The sequence below is a fragment of the Myiozetetes cayanensis genome, unplaced genomic scaffold, assembly GCF_022539395.1.
Source record: "Myiozetetes cayanensis isolate MyiCay16 unplaced genomic scaffold, myiCay2020 scf10, whole genome shotgun sequence".
In the NCBI taxonomy this organism is placed as follows: domain Eukaryota; kingdom Metazoa; phylum Chordata; class Aves; order Passeriformes; family Tyrannidae; genus Myiozetetes; species Myiozetetes cayanensis.
This window is the reverse complement of record NW_026086605.1, coordinates 21834112-21857466: the sequence shown is the minus strand read 5'-3', so window position 1 is coordinate 21857466 and position 23355 is coordinate 21834112. Positions and strand designations below refer to the sequence as shown.

Here is a 23355-nt window from a genome sequence, read left to right as displayed (position 1 = left end):
TCTTCAAAAGTGGTACTCATTCAGAGAATGTAGTATTTCCTTAAGCATTCTACCTTAATTAAAGGAAAACTGAAAGAAAATCGAAATAAAAAAGGAGTATCTTCTTTCTTTTGACCAAACCAGACAGTCTGAAGCACATTTACCAAGGTGACCAAGTGCACTGCTGATTGAACTACTAGCCTGACAACTGGAAGGAATAAAGCCGTACCACAAAAACTTCTCAGTAGCTTCTTTCAAATGAACTTCCAGAGCCTGCTTTAGGAATCAGTCAATTCCTGTTTCAAATAAACCTGATAACAAATAAGGCTCGCAGGACTCAGCCCTTCTGTCTCCTAACGGGCTAAAGAGTTTATCACAAAGCTGTAAAAAGCCCAATCTGCAAGGTATACTATTAATGTGCTTAATATGTTATCACTGAACATCTGTGCAGAGGCATTTTTGCAAAATAGCTTTTTTACTCTGAGTACACAATTGCTAAGCACAATGTAGCACAAAAATTTTCTTGACACAGATTTTTAGGATATTGATTACCTATGCTGTAAAAACATTTTTACTTTCTAAAGTTATAATGGTTTCTTGCAGAATCAAAAAGCAGCCTGCAGGTTCCTATCCTGGCAAGGCCAGCAGATCAATGCCCTTCAGTATAGTTCAGGTTTGGAGCTTATTTTAACATTCCATAATTATAGTACAAAAGTTACTGGCTTTGACATATCAAGCCCAAAAGCGATCATTACAGAGTGCTCATTTCAAAGCAATTCATTCTTCGTAACTCTTTTTAAGAAAAATAAAAAAATTTATTTAAGCAACTGCACTGTCCCTATTACAAGAGTATACAATAAATGAAACTATAATTTTCACTTCAGACCAAGTAGAGGGCTACCATAAATAGCTTAACTCAGCTCTCAAGTTACACACATACACATTTTTTTCTGAAATGAACCTTCTTTATGTAAAACAGAGTACAAGTGTTGCAATATTTCTATGTTTTTTTAATGTAACAGTTGATGACATAGAAACAAATAATACATATTGCAGGGTAATGCTGACTATGACATTTCCTTGCGTTAAGAAGATCAAGTCCTTTAGAAGAAAGGAGGAACTCCACATTTCAATCAACTGTACACAGAGTGGTGACTACCAACTTATTGTAAATTTTGCAACCAAAACAAATATGTTAACTCAAATTAGAAAAATTCACAAATTCCAAGTTTCAGTCTTTAGAACAATCTTAATTTAATGATTCTTCTAAAACATTATTGGAGAAGTACTGAAACAAAAAATAATTCAAGAGGGAACCAATATTGTTTCAGAAATTCCAATCCCTTCATTTGATGGTGCTTTAGTTTAGGGATTTTGCTCTAAGAAAGTTGACATGGTAACAGACAAAATTCTTCTGCTCTCATAAGGAGAGCATCTAATAAAGCCTGACATGCAAAGGGACCTACAGTAAAATTTCCCTTCCAATTGACTCACCTCACCACTTAAGAGTATGAAGTCTTCCCTTTTTAATTTACATTTAAATAAGTGTGTTAAGTCTGTCCAGACTTTACATACGATTTGAGACTCGGTGTCCCTAAAGGCAGAGGCACCTGGGAGCAGAGGTCTCTGCAGTGAGCTGCGGGTGGCACAGCGGGTCCCTGTCCCTGGTGAGTGCCACTTCTCAGCATTCCCCAGCCTGCTACAAAGCCCAATTCAGCCTCTGCAGACAAGTAGATTGCAACCAAGAGACTGATTTAGTATTTCAACAGATTTACGTATTCTGTTAATGAAATAAAAGCATGCCCTTCCCCTTCTTCTCCCCACCCCCCCTTTTAAAAAGCAATATACTTTTAAAAGGGTAATGCAATCACAACCATTATGTCAATGAAAACTACATGCTGGGTTTATCTCTGTAGGTATCTGTCAAATGCAAAGCGCACACAACATCTTTGGAGTAATAATGATGTTTTATCATTTTAATTACAAACACTTTGAAAAAAAAAATCCTAAAGTGTACCAATTGGGGTGGTCTGAATTAACAGTAGCTTGATAGCCCAAGGGTAGCAAAAATAGATTGAGCTACCAAATTTCATAGTAGTTATAGCAGCTGTCTTCTTGCCTCAGGGAACCTGGGTATTTAACAAAGCAGACAGCTTGGCATTGGCATCTGATTAGTAATGTGGGTATTGTTGGTCAGAATACGCGCAGTTCTATTGTTTCACTGTTTGATTAGGAATTTGGAGAGCTATGGCATCATTTAGCTTTTATAGTTAACTTCTGTATGTTCACTTACAGGTATTGTAAAAGGTTATTTTCTCACTTATCACTTGCTCCAAGTAAGGAATAATGTCTTGAACATGAGCGATGAAACATGACAGGATTTAAATGTCAGGGTCAGTTGCCTCCCGATTTCTGTGCCAAAATTTTGTTGAACCAACTGCATACGTTTTTCTAATTGGGCAGGAAAGTGAATAAGGTGAAAGCCTGTTCTCCCCTTGCCACATAATACAAATTATTTGGAATTTGAAATAAATTTTAAACAACATTTATTCCAGTTTAACTTTACAAGGGAAAATTTCTCTTCACAAGAGAAGTCTCAGAGGTAAAATCCAACTGTTGGTGTTTCTGGGAGAGGGGGATTTATTTTTATTTTTCTAATCCCACAGCACTCTGACAGTTTGGACAACCACTGGGGATAAGAGAATCTCCAATTCAAACTCAATCTGCTTAATAGTAAAAAATCTCAGTTAACATGCTTTATCTGAAAAGGTTTGATCTTGGGGAATAACCTTAGCACAAACAACAATATTACTCTGAGGTTTGTGTTTGAACTTCATACAGCCAAAAAGACCCCCCACGTGGCTCTTCTCTCTTTCATTCTTTAAGTATACATCACAAATTATTGGGGCTTGTTGGCAGAGTTCAAATCACTGAACTCATTGCAAATAGTCTACTTCAGCTAGAAGTACATTCTTTTACTCTATCAAATCCATCTGAGGTAATAAGACTTGATGTTTTATTCAACAGAGCTGAGGAAAATTGTTGCACAATAGGTTAATTCAAAATGGCAGCATAGAAAATGCATCTGTCAGTGGGGATCAAATTACAGGGCAAGCTCCTCTCAATGCTTAGAAAAACAAGTCTGCAGTTCTACAGATTATGTGCATGTGTGTGTTTAAAGGGGTGGGAAAGGAGCTAAATATCTGAGCTAACCTCCAATTAAAGTCAATCATAAAAACAGCCAATTTAATGAGTACGGATTTCTTTGGGTAATTATAACACCAACCACTTTTTTTTTCTCCCTCTCTTTTAAATCTGTAATTCTGCCTTCTTGTTATTGCTTGCTTTGTCATTAATCGCCTCAGGAACTTGATTTCCTAGCAACAGACTCTGCCACCAAACATTTGGCTCCTGTTCAACATTTTCTTTGTGAAAAATGGCACTGCTATTGCCGCCTGGCTGTTGCAGCTAGACTGGCTGTGTAAGTGTTCTAATAATGCATTCTTCTAAAAAAAACACCCCAAAATCACATGATAAAAGGAGCGATGACTGAACTTCACTAATTACTGTGCTGAAGAAGCATATCTGCAATTTAAAGGCTACTGGGGTAGGAGGAGAATGATTGAAAAGGAAACGTGTATTCTTCATATTAAAAATTCAGTTAATAATATAGAGGTGAACATTTAGAAATAAATATTTTTACAATGTTAGACAGAGTCTTGTTAATTTTCTCTTACAGAAACAGGAGGTACAACCTTTCTTAGAAGTTGATGATGCATTTTTCTGCATAAAGTACAAAGCATTCATCTTCAAAGAGTGACATCTTGAGGACCAAACTTCATCACAAAACTAAGAAAAAAGCTTCTAATTCACTTTTACACGTAAGTTACTTGAGAAAATTGTTCACATATGAGAAGTTATAACTTAGATAGTGGCATAACACACACCACATCCTAAATATATCACAGGATGACATAACATCTGCTGGTGCCAGTTTAGAGAAAGCTTTTTTTTTTTTTTTTTTTTTTTTGCATTTTAATCAAAGAAATAAAGCTGAGGACTTCCATATTTATGAGAGAGTAAGGTTTTTTCACCCATATTTGTTTTGAAAGCCAGTAAATGGCAGATTTGCTTCCTGGTTAGATACAGAGTATATCATCTCTCCACAGCAAATGCATCCCACTTCTGCTATAACTTCCAGAAAACACAATGGCTCAAGATGGTGGGTTTCAGGAAGGAGATGTTATCCCAGGCCACAAAAAGGTCACAACTAACTGTTGCTAGTTGCATCGTCTCCTCTATGGTTAAGATATTCTGAATGGTGTTTTCCTGGCCATAAAACCTATTCATTATCGTGAGAAATAGTTTTCCATGTCAAATGGCATACTGATGCCAGAGCACTATGGCAAAAGTTATCAATGGGGAAAAAAGCTATTGTGGAGTTATTCAAACAAATGTCTTCTTGGGAATATTTTGCTTCCTGCCAGTCTCTTGTTTCCTCTGATGCACACAGAGCCCTAGCACATCTCAAAGAAAAAAACCTATCACAATCCATTGTAAATTATCATACTTAACATAGCAGTAAATTACAATAAAAATGCCTTCACTGAATATGCCTTTGAAAGGAGGAGACAGTACAAAAGAAATTTCATTTATACTTATATTGTTATAATAATCAGCACTTTTTCTTGAGTAGAATAGCCAAACCCCATGTAAAATACTGTAGAATGTTATTTAAGCTTTGCTACACATTGCTGACATCAAGCTTATGTTTTGACAGACTCATGTTGAAACCAGATAATTCCTCCATCAAGCCCACTACACTACCACAGTATCTCTCTGCTTAGACAAGCACTTAGGCATTAAAAGAAAATAAATATAAAAATACCACAGTATTTGTTGAGGCATAGCAGAGTGGTTGGAGTTTTAAAAACTTCTTCTCCAGTAGATAGGTAGGTTACATTGGGTTCATTATGACATGGTGCAACAAACGACGTTTTCTACTTGAAACTCAGCCTAAGATCAGAATTCCTGGTCTTGATCAGAACTGTCATTATCATCAAAATAAACTACACTTGACATTCACTTTGAAAGCACAAAAGATGCTGAAGGTGCTGAATATAATTGAACTGTGGGCTAACAAATCTAAGCAGCATTAGAAAATTTCATACTCAGTGTGGTACAACTGAAGGGCACCACCACTGAGAAACCTCTATTATTTGCTACATGGAAGTAGGAGAAGAAAACAGTTTACACTTTTAAGGATTATGAAATAACAACAGCCCATGCAAAGTTGACTGAATGAAAGTGTTATCTTCTCTTAATAAAAGGTTGTATGGCAGTACTCAAAGTGAATAACCCAAAATTCAGCTGCTTAGAAATAAACCTTGGAGCTACAAAAAAAGCATCAGCATCAGCAGTGCTTTCAACATGAAATGGTAAGGCACTCTATGCAGATACTGATGACAAAAGTTTTGAGAGATATCACTTATAGCACCAACTTTTTCAGTTTACAAATTATACCCACAAAACACAAACTCACATAAAGTCCCTAGATAACATTCTAGTATTTTCCTTTGTACAGGAAAGAGACAAGCATTTTATTAAAAGAAGATCTGCTTGGGTTTCAGAAGCTAATTAACTGATCCATTCTAAGACTCAAGTTACTACAGACTCGGAACCTCACTGCAGTCAATATTGTCATTTCATAGCTTAGTAAAGGGAAGTGCTTAGAAAAAAACCCAGAACAAACAAAAAAACCTAACTGAAGCACAGAAGAAACTTTAAAGAAGACATACATTACTTCAGCACCAAGATAATACAAGCATCACATGAGAGTGTTCCATCCACATTAAATGAATGCAGGTGTTGGACTGAAGAACAAATTGAGTAAAGCTAAATAATTGGCAGAAATAAGGATGGCTAACCAGAACATGAGAAAACACATATCTGGGAAGCACCATACTTCTAACAATCATGTTCAAATACAGGGAGAAAGTTAAAATTCAGCTGTCTGTATGAGCAAGCTGTGTATATCAGTTCTCACGGTTAAGATTTCATAAGTGCAGCTTTTAATGAGGGAAAGCATTTTCTCCATTTTCTTCCCACTGTCAAAGAACAAGTGCAAAATTTCTTACACATACACAGTAACACAGACATGCCCATTGGAGTCAAATGACAACTAAAATTCTCCTCAGTTTTCCTAAGTAACTCTTACTAGATTTTTTTAGCAAAACCACTGACAATAAAAATATCTTTGCATTCTGAGTCTTACTAAAATATGTACATTCATAGCTATAGTTAATTAATAGTTAATTAATATAATTAATGCAAGTTGCATTAACAGTGTCAAAATGTTTGTGTGCAATGTTAAAGGAATTGAATACCAGCAACTCCCATAGATTTCAGTTGGTGTTAGAAATTGATTAGCCTAAAAACCAAAAAACAACGCAAAAATCTCACAACACGTTAGAGAATTCTTAGAGAGGCCTGCATAAATCCAGTACTACCATCAGTTTATTAAATGCCTCTGAAAATAAGACAAGGTGCACAAACATGGAATTTTATCACCCAAGTTTGTAAGATGTAACTCTAACACATAAGAGTTCTAAAATGTAAGTTCTGACAGCAAGCACAGACTCAGAGAAAGAGAGAAAAAGAAAAAAATTAACAGAGACATGCCTGTTCCTCCCCCAGTTTACGATTATTTTCATCTCAGGTTGTGTCCCATTCACAATTCCAGAGACTAAATGACAGTGCTTAGTGCTATCATAACTCTCAACTTATTGTGAAATAAGGGAAGTATCTGAGGAAGAGACATTTTCTAGCCCCAGTAGGAACCAAATAAAATCCCTCACAGTGAATTCTAATCAGACACCAGCAGCACAGCTAGCTGATCCACAGTGAAATGAGTATGACAGACTGGAAGATACGATGTCAATGGTATAAATTACTGCTAGCATAGGAATTATATCTGGAGAAGAGGAAGAAATTGCATAGAGTTTGACAGTACATGTAACCTATCCTAAATGATACAAAATAGAGTAATTTAAAAAGATTAAAATACACTTTTAAAGTTTACCATCTCTGAGAAAGCTGGGGCAGCCTCTGCATTTTGCTTCTATCTGTGATTTACAGGGTCCTATTCTCTGCTAGTCTTTCTCTAATTTGTCTGCCAGATCTGATTACCAGATGGCTAAAATAAATGTATTGTGTTCATTCATGGTAACAGAAGTTGTCTTTAAGGGTTCTGTCACGGCTTCACTATCTTTTCCTTTGTACCTACTCCTCCCTCTGTGAATTGATTAGATTTCAGAGCTAAGTTTCATCTGAGGACCATTCTGCTGAATGCTGCATTGAAAAGCATATTATCTATTCTATGAAGCACATACAGATGACCACAGGATATCAGAGACCTGTCCTAATGCAACAACTGCCCTATTCTACCAAGAAAATAGATTGTTTGATAATCTCAGGACATAGATTTCCAGAATAAGTATCTGACACTGACATACACTCTAACGCAATCCAAGAAATAGGTGACAGTTGGATAGAAAGAAGAAAATGAAAAGCAACATATGCACAGGGAAAAGTCAAGGAAGGTAATAAGACTAAAGTGAAGACATACAACAGTAGACAAATTAATGACTCGGAGAGCTACCCTCTACCTCAGGAGTGGTAATTGCTCACTACATGGTTTCGTTTAATCTCGTAAATTGCTACAAACCCCCAAGTAAAGAAGCTAAATGAAAGAAAAGGACACGAACACAACTGTAGCACGAGGAACCATGCACAGTTCTACACATTGTCTCCTTTCCTTAAGTAAAGTTACACATGCAATCTGTAATCTGAAGTGATAATACTGTCCTAGAAATCTCTTAGATCATCCTCAAATGCTTGTTACACATGTGAACAAGGCTCTTTACCCAGCACACCTCCTCCTGCAATCATATGTTTCCTTTAGCACTTCAACATTATTTAGCCATCCATTATCATAGACACATCTTGGGTTTATTTTCATTTTAGTTCAATAATTCTTTGTCTCTTAGTCAAAGCTTGGATGTTGCAGAATGGGCATCTGAAGAACAGCTTTTAATATATATGAAAATCAGTGTAGTGAATCACGTCATCAAAATTTAAGTGATCAAACTGACTGAACACCGAGGAATGACTTCACAGCTAAAATAAGATGAAGGCTATGCCTTAAAAAATATAAACCTGTTTATCACCCCATGTAATATTTCTCACTTTTCCTGAAGCATCTTCACCAAGTTTAATTTTTCTAAATTGTGTATTGGAGGCTTCATTGGTAAGCACGGTATAAGCACAGTCAAATTAAAAAAACAAGCCCAAAAACCAAATAGTGGGGTATCACTTTTGGTAACATTTGTCATTCTTCTTCTTTATTTAAACTGTACTCTTAGCCTCTCATTAAGCCAACAGCATTAATTCCAAAGTATTGCATTTGGAAAATAAAGAGCTCAGAACACTTGAACAAACAAATAAAAAATCAGTAGACAATACACCTACGTATTTTTTTAACCACAGCACAAACATATGGTCATAGCAGTGGGATGTATTTTCTTTGTACACTGAGAAGGTCATAAGTATTTTTTGACAGTTATAAAGGGGCAGTCTTGGCCATACACAAGAATCAATAACAACCATGTAAAGCCTACAGCAGTGCACACTAACAGGCTGTAGGAGACATTAACACTACCTAAAAGAAATAACTGTATTTTCAATGAACTTGTTCCTCCTGGATAATCAATTTTTTACACTTCTTACCAGCTGTTCCCACATAGCTCAGGTAGTGGAATGGAAGCAGCTGTCATACAGAATCCATATATTACATGCATGTTATGAGGTTTTAATCTGTCGTAGATGTTTTATGTTTGTTAATTTTGATCAGTCAAATCAGCTTGCTTGATGAAAACAAATTCACCAATTCTATTAAACCAAAATGTAATCTACACAAATACATTAATTTTGCTTGATTCATTCTGGATGGTAAAAAAAGAATACTAATTGTGAATCTACTAATGCCCCATCCTCAAGACCCCTTTATTCAAGAAGTAAGATTTCATCATTAAAATCAGTTTGCCCCACCGCCCACATTCAAGAGATTTGTCACAATCATTGTTTCTGAAATATTGAGTTATAAGGTGCCATAGTAATTACTATGGAATAAATAGCAATTAAGATTGTTCACACAAATAAGCTCAAACTGTTTGCAGTGAATAATTATGCTAATAGTGTTTTTCTACATAATTTGTGCATCCTTCACAACAATTTAGTAGAAAATGTGAAATGTAAATTTGATGCACTACTACAAAAGCTTTGAAAATGTTTAGTTCTTATGATTTTTTCCCACTAATTTAAGAGAGCACACAACTAAAACATACGTCTATATTTGTACATTTAAATTTGAAGAAATCAAACTGTGATGAAATTGAAGCATTCATTTTCTTTCCTTGTCTTCCTAAGAAATCATCCTAACCCACATGGAACAGACATATTCATTGCTTAAACCTCACAATATAGTAACAAAAATTTTAGCAATTTGAAAGAGGTTGAACTTACTGCTATATAATAAACTTTGGCCTTTTCCACCAACTTCCAGTTCTTCTCCAAATCAAGGTGCTTTTCCTTCTTATAGCAATTAGCAGCAGCAAGGTTAGCTACAAGAGACCTGAAAGTGATTAAAAACCCAGAGATTAAATCCTCTGTAAATAACACTAATGCAAATTTCTCACAAAGAACATAATTTCTCAAAGATCCTAAGGAACTTTAAAGCAATTAACAAAGAGCACCATAAACCACATATACTTTATTTGACCATTTCATAATAATTAAATTATATATTTAAATAATAGGTTAAATATAATTCAAATTCAAATCATACATTCATGTATTTTAAATCCAGTTACACAGTTTATGTAACCTATCACTATTACACTGTTCAAGTGCCTTCTTTTGCTGTGAATCAGCCTTTGTTGCATTCTGTGATCAAATCCCTCCATGCAGTTTAGCATCTGCAGAGTTTCATTAAAACTCCTCTAGTACCTAACACCTAAAGAAAAGTAGCTACTCCAGTTTATATTCTGAAAGCTATTTTCCCTCACAAGAAGCAAAAAGTTGATGGATAGGTAAGTCTTGCCCTTATAATTTTCCAATGAATAGTTATATTATTTAAAAAGAGGCTTGTTTGGTTTTTCCCCCCCATTAGGTTCATATTTTCCTTTAGCAAATAAAAAAGGATCATATTGCTACTTTTAAATGATGAACTGTTAAAAAAACCTTTGGCTTAGCTGTGTATTATTGGAAAACTACCAAAAACTCATTTGAACTTCCTTCTTTCCTAACAAGTTATAACACAAGCCATAGGACACAACTTCCATTAACAAGAACAAAAATACTTGTATCATATTGCCTCTGTTGCATCCAAGATACATTCTATTTTAAATCTTCTTCACCCACTCAATTCAGCCTTATGAAACACACACAACTTAGAGATGTACTCCTAAAAACAGGTCATAATAAAAAAGATGATTATGCACTAGCTCTCCACTCTGCCTACCATGACCAAATTCTTCTGTGCAATTTTATTATGAGAATGTTTAATAACATGTAATATTTAGAGAAAGGAAGTTGGGGAAAGAGATATTTCCATGCTGACCTACAGAGTTTTAAATATAATTTTCAAGATTTAATGTCAAAGGATGCCCCTTTAACATTAACACATCACTATTTTGTGATATTTAACTACATCAGCAAGATTACAGGTGTTAGGAGGTAAGTAAACTAGATATTCTTGAAGCTTTTTCAATAAATAACCAAACAAAATACTGAAACAATTTCTTAGCAACCAAACTCTCCCTGTAAACACTCATCACTGACAATACCTGTAAGTTAAACAGATGTGAAGGAATACTAAGTAAGTTTGCCAACACACTAAATTGGGAGAAGCTGTTGACACCCTTGCAGGCAGGGAAGCCCTGTAGAGAGACCTTGACAAATTAGGGGACTGGGCAGTCACCAACCCTGTGAAATTCAACAAGGGAAAGTGACGGATTCTGCACCTGGGATGGGGCAACCCCAGATGTTCCTACAGACTTAGGAATGAGATGGTGGAAAGCTGTGCTATGGAAAGGGCCCTGGGGGTCCTGGTCAATGGCAAGTTGGATATGAGTCAGCAGTGCCCTGGCAGCCAGGAGGGCCAACCATGTCCTGGGGGGCATCAGGCAAAGCATCGCCAGCCGGTCAAGGGAGGGGATTGTCCCGCTCTGCTCTGCACTGGGGTGGCCTCACCTTGAATATTGTGGCAGATTTGGGCACCACAAGATAAGAAAGATATTAAGCTGTTAGAGAGTGTCCAAAGGAGGGCAACGAGGATGGTGAAGGGCCTTGAGGGGAAGCCATATGAGGAGCAGCTGAGGTCACTTGGTCTGTTCAGCCTGGAGAGGAGACTGAGGGGAGACCTCATTGCAGTTACAACTTCCTCACAAGGGGAAGAAGAAGGGCAGGCACTGATCTCTCTGGTGACCAGTAACAGGACTTGAGGAAATGGCCTGAAGTTGTGTCAGGGGAGCTTCAGTTTGGATATCAGGAAAAGGTATTTCACCTGGAGGGTGACTGGGCACTAAAACAATCTCCCCAAGGAAATGGTCACAGCATCAAGCCTGACAGAGTTCAAGAAGTGTTTGGAAATGCTCTCAGGCACATAGTGTGACTCTTAAAAGTGTCCTGTGTGGAGCCAGGCGTTGGACTCGATGATCCTGATGGGTCTCTTCCAACTCAGCATATTCTATGAGTTTATTATTCTAAGTATATAAAGATTAAAACAAAGTTGGACTTTTTCTGAATATATAAAAAATACAGTTCTTTGTCATTTCATCCCAAGAACAATCTTGAGGCTTATCTCTTTAATTCTAAAGCCTAAAGGCAACAAGAACTAATGTGAATTTGGAAACTAATAAAGAAAGAAAAATACTTATGAACAAATAGACCAAGCCTCTGTCACATTACAAGTAACCAGACAAGAAGTTTCATTCTTGATGAGTGTTATCATTTCAATGACAAGAAATCCACTGGAGAACCAAGTAAATCCAAGAAAGACATATGCATAACTGTGGTAATTTTCTGTAAATCAAATTTAAAATTAAAAGCAAATTAAATCTTCCAGTTTTGGCAAACCTTAAATATCCATCGAGGGTATAGCTGGGAAAAAAAAAAATCTTGTCTGTCTACGCATGTTGCTAAGTGAAAAGCAATTATGTTCCAGAGAACTGAGCAAATACTTTTTATATGTTTCCTTTCACTTACCACATGCCCCTGGAACTGTAAACCTAGCTCTATGTGGCTACATCCAACTGTAGAGACGCTCTGCACGTATGAGTAATAAAAGATTGCTACACTGATGACAAAGCACCAGGCTTTTCCAAATTAAAACTGTACGTCTGACTACATTCAACATGTGGGACACAGACAAGGTAGATATTTTTTCAATGAAACGCAGTAATTGGAGACAGCCAGAGTGCTTCAATTGAAATAGCTTAATGGAGACACTACGCATGTGGGTATTTCTAAGTAGAATGCAGAAATCAAAGTCACAGACTATGACAGAATGTAGGTCTTACTTTAGTGTTTAATCATGTGTTAGGATTTTCTTGGAAAGCTCTGAGAAAACAAAGCAAACTAGTACTGCTAAAGGAGAGAATTCAGGGTGGTAATCACACATCAGCTAAGAACCCTGTCCTACAAAAAGCTAGACAGAGTTTGTAGAAATAAGAAACATTCATATCAGGGCATCTGGAACATAAATATACATAGCCACTTCCTGGAAAAAACAGGAATGCTATTAGCCAGCTCCTCCAAGAGAGACAAGAGAGCCGAATTACCTGAAGTTAGCAAGCACGTCAGCTGGGACAAGACATTAATAAATAAATAGAGTTACCAACTGGGGCCAGGTTGAAGGGATTCTTACAAAAGTAGAAACTGCTAAACCCAAGAAACAATCAGAGGGTAATTTGCTCTCACTAGAATAAAGGCAATTGCACAATAAAGTCTTTAGCAGCAACTTTCCACTATTTTTAATGTCTCCCAAGGAGCTTGAACTCCCTGCCACTCTTAAGCAGCACGCTCTAAAGCATCGACTGAGATGAAGCCATTGTCTAGTACTTGAGCAAAAATACTTGATATTATGTTTTACGTTAGCAAACAAAAAATACTGCTTAATAAAAGAAGTATTTGCAGATATTTTTATAAGCAAATTTACCTAAGCTTTTAAATTCCATTGAGATGCACATGCTTTTCCTGAATTCATTTTATATGCCTATTGACAGTCTTGACTTTAGTTTCCCGTCATGTTATCTAGAAAATGGTGCTTGTTACAGGATGCACATATAGACACTATGTGACTGAAGAGAATTACAGAGCAAAAACATCTTTATTTCTTTTCTTCTCTTTGAAAAACTGAATATGAATCTTGGAGATGAAGGGGGAAATCTGTAGACATAATTAATGTCAAAACTCCAGATGAAGATAAATGAACTTCCTTCCTCCATTGAATTTGTACATTCATTCCTGAGAGTAAGACACTGTGTATGACAATAAATTGGGAGGGACAGGTTGATAAGCTGGAGGACAGGGCTGTCTGTCATGCAGTGGATCTTCAATAGCCTGGAGAATTAGGCTGGCAGAAAATTTGAAGGTAAATGCAAAGTCATGTAACTAGGATGTAATAAATCCCACACAACAATACAGGCTGAATGCTGACAGGATACCACACAAGTTTTCCAGAGAAGGACCTGGAGATGCTGGTGGACCAGGCTTGGAACAAGAGTCAGCAGTGCACTGCACAGAGAAGGTTAATTCTGGTCTCTTTGAGCAAGCATGCAGCCAGGAGGACAAAGGAAGTTACATATCCAGAATGGAGGAAAACCTCTGTTCTGGGCTCCACACCTTCTCTGGAGTTTTGTGCCCAGCTTTGAGCTTTGCACTGTAAGACACACTGACACAGTGCAGTGAGTCCAGCAGTGGGCCATCCAGATTATTAGAGGACTGGAACATTTAACAAATGCAGAAAGGCTTGGACGAGCCTTAAGAACAGGTACCCATGGAGAGACCTTCCTGCTTCTTCAAATATCAAATGAAAGTTTACAGAGAAAATGGAGCCAGACTATTCTTGAACACAAAGAGGAACAGACACAAGCTGGAAGAAGGAATATTCCAACTGGGTATCATTAAAATAATTTCTCCCATGAAGAGTGATCAAACATTTAAACAGTTCGTCCAGAGAGCTTGTGCAACAGCTGTCCTTTGTGACGGCATTGAAAGCCACAGAGGGAAACCAAAAAGGATAATGACAGCTATTTTGATCTTATTGTGAGCCAAAAAGAAAATATTCTTCAGGGTAGTTGATATAATTTTCATTCTTGATTCAGTATCTGGTATCAGAAAATTTAGATACTGGTAGAAATCAGGGAGGGTTGATGAGTGCTGGTAACATCTCAAGAATTGGGCTGACCTGACTGTCTGGTTTTGAAACCTTTAAAAATCATCAGAAGGTAATCAGCAAAGAAATAGAACACAAATTCAAGTCTTGTGGGTGGAGGGTGAAAGAAGAAAACAAAGGGCCATGCTCAAGATAAATGTATAGAAAAAAATGACGAATGAAAATATGACAGACAAATTCAAAAGAAATTCTTAAAATGTAAGACATACAGAATTACAGGTATTAGATGAACAAGTGCAACAGCAAAAGAAAAAAAACACCTTTTTTTTCTTTCTCTTGTATAAAACTGAATTAACCCTTTCTATCTGGCTATATGCTAATGCCTATCCTCATTAAACACGGTATCACCTGAAGTATATTCCTCATTTGCCACTCAGGTACATGCCTTACATGCCAATCAGCTTTGCACATAGGCTTCATAAACATACTTCTTAACCAACTTTTGCCTCCCACATACTTTTTTCTCCCCAGAGTAACTGGAAGCTGTAAAGTTCAGAAAGAACTACTACATTCTTATCTCACACTTTTTGACCATAGTAAAACTGCTGTTCTCTAAAAGTATATTAATACTGGCCACCCCCAAACTATGGTCTAGGTAGTTCCATGCTGTCTAAAACCAGTACCAATACTTTCTTTATCATTCAAATCACAATTTTTGAAGACCGATACTCCAAACAAATTAGCCTACACACACTGTGCCAACTGTATTTGTATCTTCAGAAAATATTAAAGGCCTCTGACCTGTTATCACTAGTGATGCAGGCAGCACAGGTTCCTGTTGGCTGTTCACTCTGCTCATAATAATGGGCATCCACATGAGCTTCCTCAGCCTTCTTCTTCAAGATCTCTCCAAATTTATCTTTGCCAATGCACCCAAAGAAAGTTGCAGCTTTGTAAGGGCTCTGAATCATCCACTGCAGATTGACAGGAGAAAAAAAACACCAAACAAATACAAAGTTAACATGCCTGGTATATTATTTTTGCTATTTTTTTCTCTCCACTTGCCATATTTCACTCTGTGCCTACAGAACATTTTGACATACAGAACATTTCTATGCCTGAAGTAAAAAAAATCTAGTACAGCAAGGGAGTAAAGGGCAGTAAAGAATAAAAAATTTACCCTTATTGATGTTACTGAGCGTGTAAAACCTAAATCATGTAGTTCATGATCAAATAAAGTAGATTAGTACGTTTTTACAAGGTATTTCAAAAGAGGTTCCCTTGCTCAAAGGAGATGCTCCTACATTCATATTCCATCAAGCAGCACATAGTATTTTCAAAGAAAAAATTGTAGAAAATACAGAAGAAAGAAAGAAACACAATTATCCCACAAAAACCACCCAAACCCACAACAACAATAAAAAACCAACAAAAGAAAAAAAACCCAAAGAAATCCCACAAAATCGGAGAGAGCATGTAAGGAAATCAATACATTTGAGAAATCTAAGAAACATTATGTAACATTCAGAATATACAGGAAGACTAAAATAGTACTGAATATAACCATTTGTCTCTACCATTTAATTACATGCGAAAAGGGAAATGCTTCCCATTTACGTTGTTAAACCACACATGAAAATATCTATCTCCAACTTTATTAAGAGCAGTTCTGTCACTTGAATTGTAAAGGAAGAGTGTGGTTGCACAGTGTTGCTACAGTGTCAGGTTATTTCATAAAGCTCCTCTTTTATTAATAGAAAATATGTATCATTCAGCTGCAAATGTTGTACATGATACCATTTTATACTAAGTTAAAAAATAGCATTTATCAGCAATGTGAAATCAAGAGTGAGATAAAAAAACAAATGTGAAGAAACAATCATAGGCCCTACTCTGCTGGTGGTGAGTCAACCAACTGAAGTCACTATAATTCACTCTAATTACAGTCAGGAAGCTTATCCCCTCAATCTATAGTATGAATTAAAGACTGCATCAATTTTCTGCTATACTAAAACCCTACTTATAATTGTTTCCTAATCAAGATTTAAGTAAACGATAATGTCTCCATTACAAAGCAGCATTAGTGATAGCTCTGGGTTGTAGAAAGGTCAAGTAACTAAGTTGCAAATACATACTTAGTCACATCTTTATTACTTCCAGTTCCAGAGGGGGGAGAGAGAGGGGAAAAAAAAAAAAAAAAGTCATGTAAAGTCCTCATTAATAAGACAAAGGTGGACAAAGGTTGAAAGGTCTCTTTCTTGCAGCAATTTAATATATATAAAATTTAAGAAGAAAAAGATTGTATCGTCAGATGGTGGCAGCGTTTAATTCCTCATCCATGAAATGCACACTACACATGCTCTGCTAATCTATTCCATACCACTCTAATACGAAGTACGAAAACCCCTAATAAGAGAATTGATCCATTTCACACAATGATACCCTTGCATCTGACACACGTTTGCACACACATAATACACATTTGCACAGTATTCACTTACGTGTCTTGGGAACAATTCTCTTTTATGTATGAAGGCGTGCTTAAATAGAACAGATTATTTAGCAAGACTAAAACTGTTGTGACCTACGGTAAGCAAATATGGAACAAGTTTCCACAGTACTAAATCCTTGTGTCCCATGCAAGCATGCCTTACTGTCACAATTAACAAAAATTAATAGAGATCACTATGAACAACATTCATCAAAGCACCAAACCACAACAAATCTTCAAAAAACATAAGACTTTAAACTGCACTTAAGGCTTACAACATTTCACCAAATGACATAACTTTTACAGAGTTCTTATATAAGTTCAACAATATTTGGAGTGGTAGTAAGTAAAATTTCACATAAATTTCTGGAAAAAAAAAGAATTTCTGTTCAAGTATCATAGTTTTGGCTATTGGCAGCAGCTCAGTTTGAATTCAGATGTGATACAAGCCATTTTAAGCTGTCACAATCCTTATTTTGAATTCATGTCAAGGTATACTTGAGAATGAAAAGTCATGATCTAGGATTTCTCAACATGAACCTCTGTATATGGTGCAGATCACTTCTTCCAACAATAGTGCTTCTACTCATATTCATGATTATTTGAAACACAGGTATTATATGGTGGGGTGTATTCCTAATATATAGGTATATGAGCATCTGAGCTTGGTTAAGCAACACCGAGGAAGATGGAAAAGTAGTTCAGCAGTATATCCTCTCATCACAGATCTCCCGTTACCCGTACTCCCAGCTTCTCGGAATTATCAGCTCTTATTCCCACAATAATGCTGGTGAGGTGTTGCGAGTTGCAAAATTCCAAACTGACCCTCCTTTCCTCAGCTAGAAGGCTACATAATAGTGAGAGCAAAGCTGGACAGCACATTACAAACCTGAAGAAACTGAACAACAGAAGTATCTCTGTGGTACACCACCGAGGTTAGACCTAGTGGAATGAGTCACAGCAAGAACCTTTTGCGTATGTGTGAAAAAATACACTTTTCAAGGCAGACTCTTGAGAATTTATTTTTTCTAAAATTTTGATCCAGAATTGGATTTTGAGTTTTAATAACCTGATATGGAAAATCAGGCTCCTATGGGTTACTTCATGCACTCTTGTTATTAGCAACACTTTGGCTACAACGCTCTAAACGGGAACGGGAGTCAGTCATCACAAGACATTTATCATCACGAAGCAGTCTTGCAGCATTATAGCCAACATCATATGAAAGCCAATAACAAACTGCAAACATTAATGCCAGGTATATGGTTATATAAACTGAAAATTCATTTTATAGATTTATGTGGAATATAAGATTTAATTGAATGAAAAAGACTCCAGACAGAAACGGAAAATGACCCAGCTCAGCAGGAACCAGCATAATGAGTTAATTATCTAGGGTTTGGCTAGGCAGCGAGGCAGCTACTAACGAACTGTATTGACAGTCTGGTCAAGAGAGGTTGGCACCTGGCCACACCATGAATCCTCACCAGCACCCAAGGGAATTTGAGGCTGCTAATGGCCCAAAGACAAAAGTGTCAAAAGCAGGAACTTATCATGAAAGAACAAGACAGCCTCAGGAGTGGGATATCACAAAGGAAACTCAGAATCTGGAGTGGTTTATGAAATCTAATGTGTTTCTCTATCCTAAAGTTTTCTTCTGTCAATGCAGCTTAGACATCAGGTATGCACAAGGACAGGCCCTGACCTTTTCAGTTACCATAAACATCTGTGACAGAGAAAGGAGCATGGGAAATAGAACACCTTTCACATGTTCTCTTGAGTTAAACAGACTGCATTTTCCATACATTTCGGTTGTATGCACCCTAGTAAATGCAAAGCAAATATTAATTTTTATTATTTTTTAATTTTATATCTTGTCTTTAGCATAACTTTGCCTTAAAATTCAGCTGTTTCAGAATAAGCATAATCTAACATAAGATGACCATATCGCTATACGCACATTATTTCTTATGAAAAATACTGAGGCCAACACTTGCAAGAGGCCAGTACCCTGGCTGCTCAAGGACACACTAGAGAGTGACAGAATGCTTCTCTCCTCATTTTCATGAGGCTAACTTGGGCTCACAATAGTAGGAGTATCTGTTCAAGAGGTTTTTGATGATCAAAGTTAACAGGGCGAACTCTTTGGCAAGCTTCAGCTATCAGAGACATGTAAGAACCTTTGTGTTCCCAGGAGTGGGTGGTAATTGCAGAGAACAGCATCATCTTTTCTTGCAAGATGTTGAGATGCCAAGAAAACTTGGTAACAAGAAAAACTTCTGAAGACTCAATTGTGACTTTGTGCGACTGCTTGGAGTGAACTATGTCCCACCCTTTCACATCCTCAGACTCGAAGATGTGGTACATCTATTTCCCACTTCTGTCTGATTAGAAAACGGCTTTTGGAAACAACCTTTCTTCCAAGTTACAGAAGCACTTCTAGAAGCACTTCTAACACTCGAAGTGACTTGACTTTGATTAGATACTCAGTGCTGTCTTTTCAGAACGATATTCAAGACGAGATGACAGAGTTGCCTGACTGTGCCTTCACACCCAAAAAATAAAAGAAAATATGGCCCTTTATATTATGTGAAAGAAAATCAGTGGCCTTACAGAATTAAAGAGAGAGTTCTTTGATTTGAATTTTCCAGACTTATCCTATTTAGCTTGAGAATGTCATGCTTCTGCTGCAGGAGCAGAGTCCAGTATCCCCTACTACAACATCTGATCTTCAATCCAAACTTTTCTTTGCTGTTCCTCCAAATTTTGCCTTAAAGGAGGATCCTATTAATTTACCTCACTGGCCCAGTTGCAAAGACACTTTCCCTGCAAAAGAAAAGTTTGCTACTATTGGGTCTCAGTACACAATCCCATAAGACTTAAAAAAGAAACATCATACAGATGAATCTTTTAACAGCTTTATAGCCCTCTGACTACAACAAAGATACTTCAGAAATTATTTCACTTTACTCCAACTCTATGCTTTGCTGTAAGTGCCACTGCTAACTGGACAACCCCGATAAATGGGACAAGGAGGCTGATGAAGACACTCACTACCAGTCCCACATTGTTCTCTGTCTGAACTCCTTAGCTCCTGAATTAAGTTTTGAAGTGGCAGCCAGTAGTGCATTTCCACATCTGTCAGTCATCTTAGACTAACAACACCAAAGCCTATGAAGCTTTGCTCAGACTGACATACCTTCTGCACACAGGAGTTTTCAGCTGTAGACTTGAATCCTAAATGCCTAGGAACTGACAACACAACAGGAAGCATTCTGCCCCTTCACAGTGAAGGATCTTCAAAACTCATTAACACTGAATACAGACATCTGAAGTGCATCTGAAGTGTGTTATTTGAAGCTGGACTCTTCTCTGCATGACCTGTCAAATCTGATCTTATTTTAAATTGCAGCTCACAGAGGAGAGGACTCTAAAGACCTAAAATTAGCTAAGACTTAACATGCTTGCTAAAATCTAAACTAAACAATGTGAGCAACTACTCATGAAGTGGTCTTTTTAGTAAATCAAAACAGGGGCAGAATGTCTCTTATTTTTATGTTCTAAATTTTATAATGAATCCATATACTTTTCAAAAGGATTTACCAGTCTGTTGTGCCCCTCATCAACTGTGTCCCTCTTGTGTTCAATCACCAATATATACACAGTCCATTAAAACCCCTTACAAATATTTTTAGGAATATTTTAGATGTTAAAAGACATTAAATCACACATCATCTTAGAGGACCAGATAAAATGAGAAAATGTTCAATCAAAAGTTAAATCATTATGTATCTTAAAAACACAAAAACCTGACAATATGTAAAACAACCCTAAAAAAGGTATTAGTATCATTTTTCCAAGTGAGCTCACTTATTTCTTGTGAATGATATGATAGACCTCAAGAGCAACTAGAATGCAATATTCCACTGCCATTACACATACTATATCATTTAAAAACCCTACTGTAGTGGGTTAACCCCAGCCAGCAGTTAAACCTCCACCCAGTCACTCTCTTAATCGTCTCTCCTTGGGGAATAAAGGAGAGAACTGGAAATGCAACAGTGAGAAAAAAATGCAAGGGTCAAGAAGAAATGATGCAAAGACATTCATTCACCACCTCCCACCAGCAGATTGATGCCCAGCCACGGCTACTTGGAAAAACTCACTTTCCTTCCCTACCCCCAACAGTTTTATTGCTGACCACATTCCATGTGGCCTGGATTATCTCTTTGGTCAACTGTCCTGACTGTGACCCTTCCCAACTTCTTTTCCACCCTGCAGTCTACTTGCTGGGGGCAGCGGAGTGAAAAAACAGAGAAGGCCTTGATACTGTGCAAGCGCCGTTCAGCAATAGCTACAATATTGCTGTGTTAAACAACACTGTTTGGTGACAAACCTAAACCACAGAAGCGTATGGGCTTGTATGAAAAAAAATTAACTCCATCCCAAGCAGACCCAGGATACCTAATTCCAGAATCATTGTTAGGAGATCACAGCACCAAGACCCTGGAAAATAGATGAGATGCTACAGTTTGTGCCAATCTTTTCTCTTGGATATCTTTTCTCCTTTTTTTAATACCCACTGATCAACTTGTAAAGATTGCAACATCTATTATCACATAATGGCCATATAAAAAAAAAAAGGCAAAAGGAAAAAATAAGCTTATCTTTATAAAAGCAGGCTTGCAAAAAGGAGCTCCACGTCCTGTGCAGTAATTCTTCCACCATTAGCTGAAGCTGCCAAATCTTGCATGAGGAAGTGATATTGTTAAAATGCATGACAACACCCTCAAGCAACTTCCAGTCAAATGAGATAAAAGTGATAATATTTTTTAAAGGAAAAGAGCAGTTAAAGCCTTGCACTGAGACCAATATCTAAATCTTATCAACACTTGGTTCAACATGTATTAACCAAATCTCTGCACAAGAACATCTATCAGTTTTAATGTAGTGCCACAAGTTGCATTTTGCTACAGCTTTTCAAACTAAGATGCCTATCAAAACATTAATCATCCAGGAGCAGTACTTCATTCACTTCTACATTTAAAAACACAAAGTTAACAAACTGCCTCTTAAAGAAATCTATAGTCCAAATAATTATTTTCAGTGCTGCTATTCTTCAGTATTCCATTTCCTACTCCTTATCATTGCTCTTCATCTACTTGTCCGCTGCTTTATTTTTACTCTAGTTTGGAAACTTCTTGCTGTACAAGAAATACAAGCGTATTTTCTGTAATCAAACATGTCTAGACAAATTCCAAAGTTTCAGTGTGGTCAAAAGCTAATGCTTTCTTTTATCGTAACCCTTAAATATTGGGACCTAATTCTTTATGCCATCACACTCTTATGCTGTATTGATAATGTACAGTTCTGCCTCAAAAATCAAGTGCTGCAACCTCTCTTCTGATGGTTGGTTTATGTTATCTGAGACCAAAGGAGAATGTCTCCTGCAAGGTCTTACAAGGCACACAACTGCTCAACTGCTGGCCTTGTATCCCTTCTCCATCTAAGGGTAGAACCTGATACATCAACCACCTCCTCGTTGTTTGATATGATGTGTCACTCCCTTTCCCCAACATTTTTGCAGTCCCTTCTCAAAAGGGACTCTCAGGTAGAAGGTGCCAGAACTACAAAACAGAGCGGTCACACCAGTTCTTCATCACTCCCATGACAGTTACATGAGGAGTATCATAACAGTAGGAATTCCAGGTTTCCTTGGGACTCTTCTGCAGCTGCATACAGTGTATACAACTGTTTATTAAAAAGTTTGCCGATATTACAAAGCTGTGTATGAGGTAAGGATTAAGAGTACCTTGATTAGTAAAAGAAGATACAAACTTCCTTGTTGAACACTGTGTGTGAAACAATGAAAAGCAGCAAGTAAAGTACAACACAAAAGTGTTGTTCCTCTGTGGCTGGAAGCAGTGGTGTTAAGCTGTTAATGGAAGGATATAAACAACATGAAATGGAACAACATACTTGGGTTTAATAAGACAGAGTCATTGGGCAGCTGTACGCTACTGCCTCAGCCTACTCTACCTGTAACTTCAAAGAGATAGAGGGAAGATTGATAAGCATTTTAAAAATGCCTTGAAATTCTCCAGTGTAAAGCACTGTAGAGGTATTTAAATACAGATTTATAAGTTAAGTTGATGCTGTAGCAAAGAGAGGTTTTTAGGATATCTTGCATATGATTTTGCACATCTATAACATTAAACCAAATCTTCCTTTTCAAAACCCATGCATATGTCACCCTCACTCCCCTGCAAGATGATGTGCAGTCTCAATGAATACACCCACACTCAGAAGGGCAGCAAAAAAATCCACAGGTGGAGGGACTTCTCTCATTGTCTGGCAGCACAGAATTCATAAAGCACAAACTGTAAACAGCTGCCTATCAGCTTCTATCAGCAACAGTATCAAAAACAGA

At 37.0% G+C, this 23355-nt stretch overlaps 1 protein-coding gene across 2 annotated transcripts in view; it reads right to left on the bottom strand.

The window, feature by feature from the left end:
• Positions 1-23355, bottom strand: part of ADK (adenosine kinase) — a 277135-nt gene that overhangs the window by 136912 nt on the left and 116868 nt on the right. For both annotated transcript variants that reach the window (XM_050336557.1, XM_050336566.1), the window contains exons 5-6: positions 15236-15408; positions 9562-9670 (exon numbers count right to left, since the gene is read on the bottom strand). In XM_050336557.1, coding sequence (XP_050192514.1) covers positions 9562-9670; positions 15236-15408 — 282 coding nt within the window. The remainder of the gene's footprint in view (positions 1-9561; positions 9671-15235; positions 15409-23355) is intronic.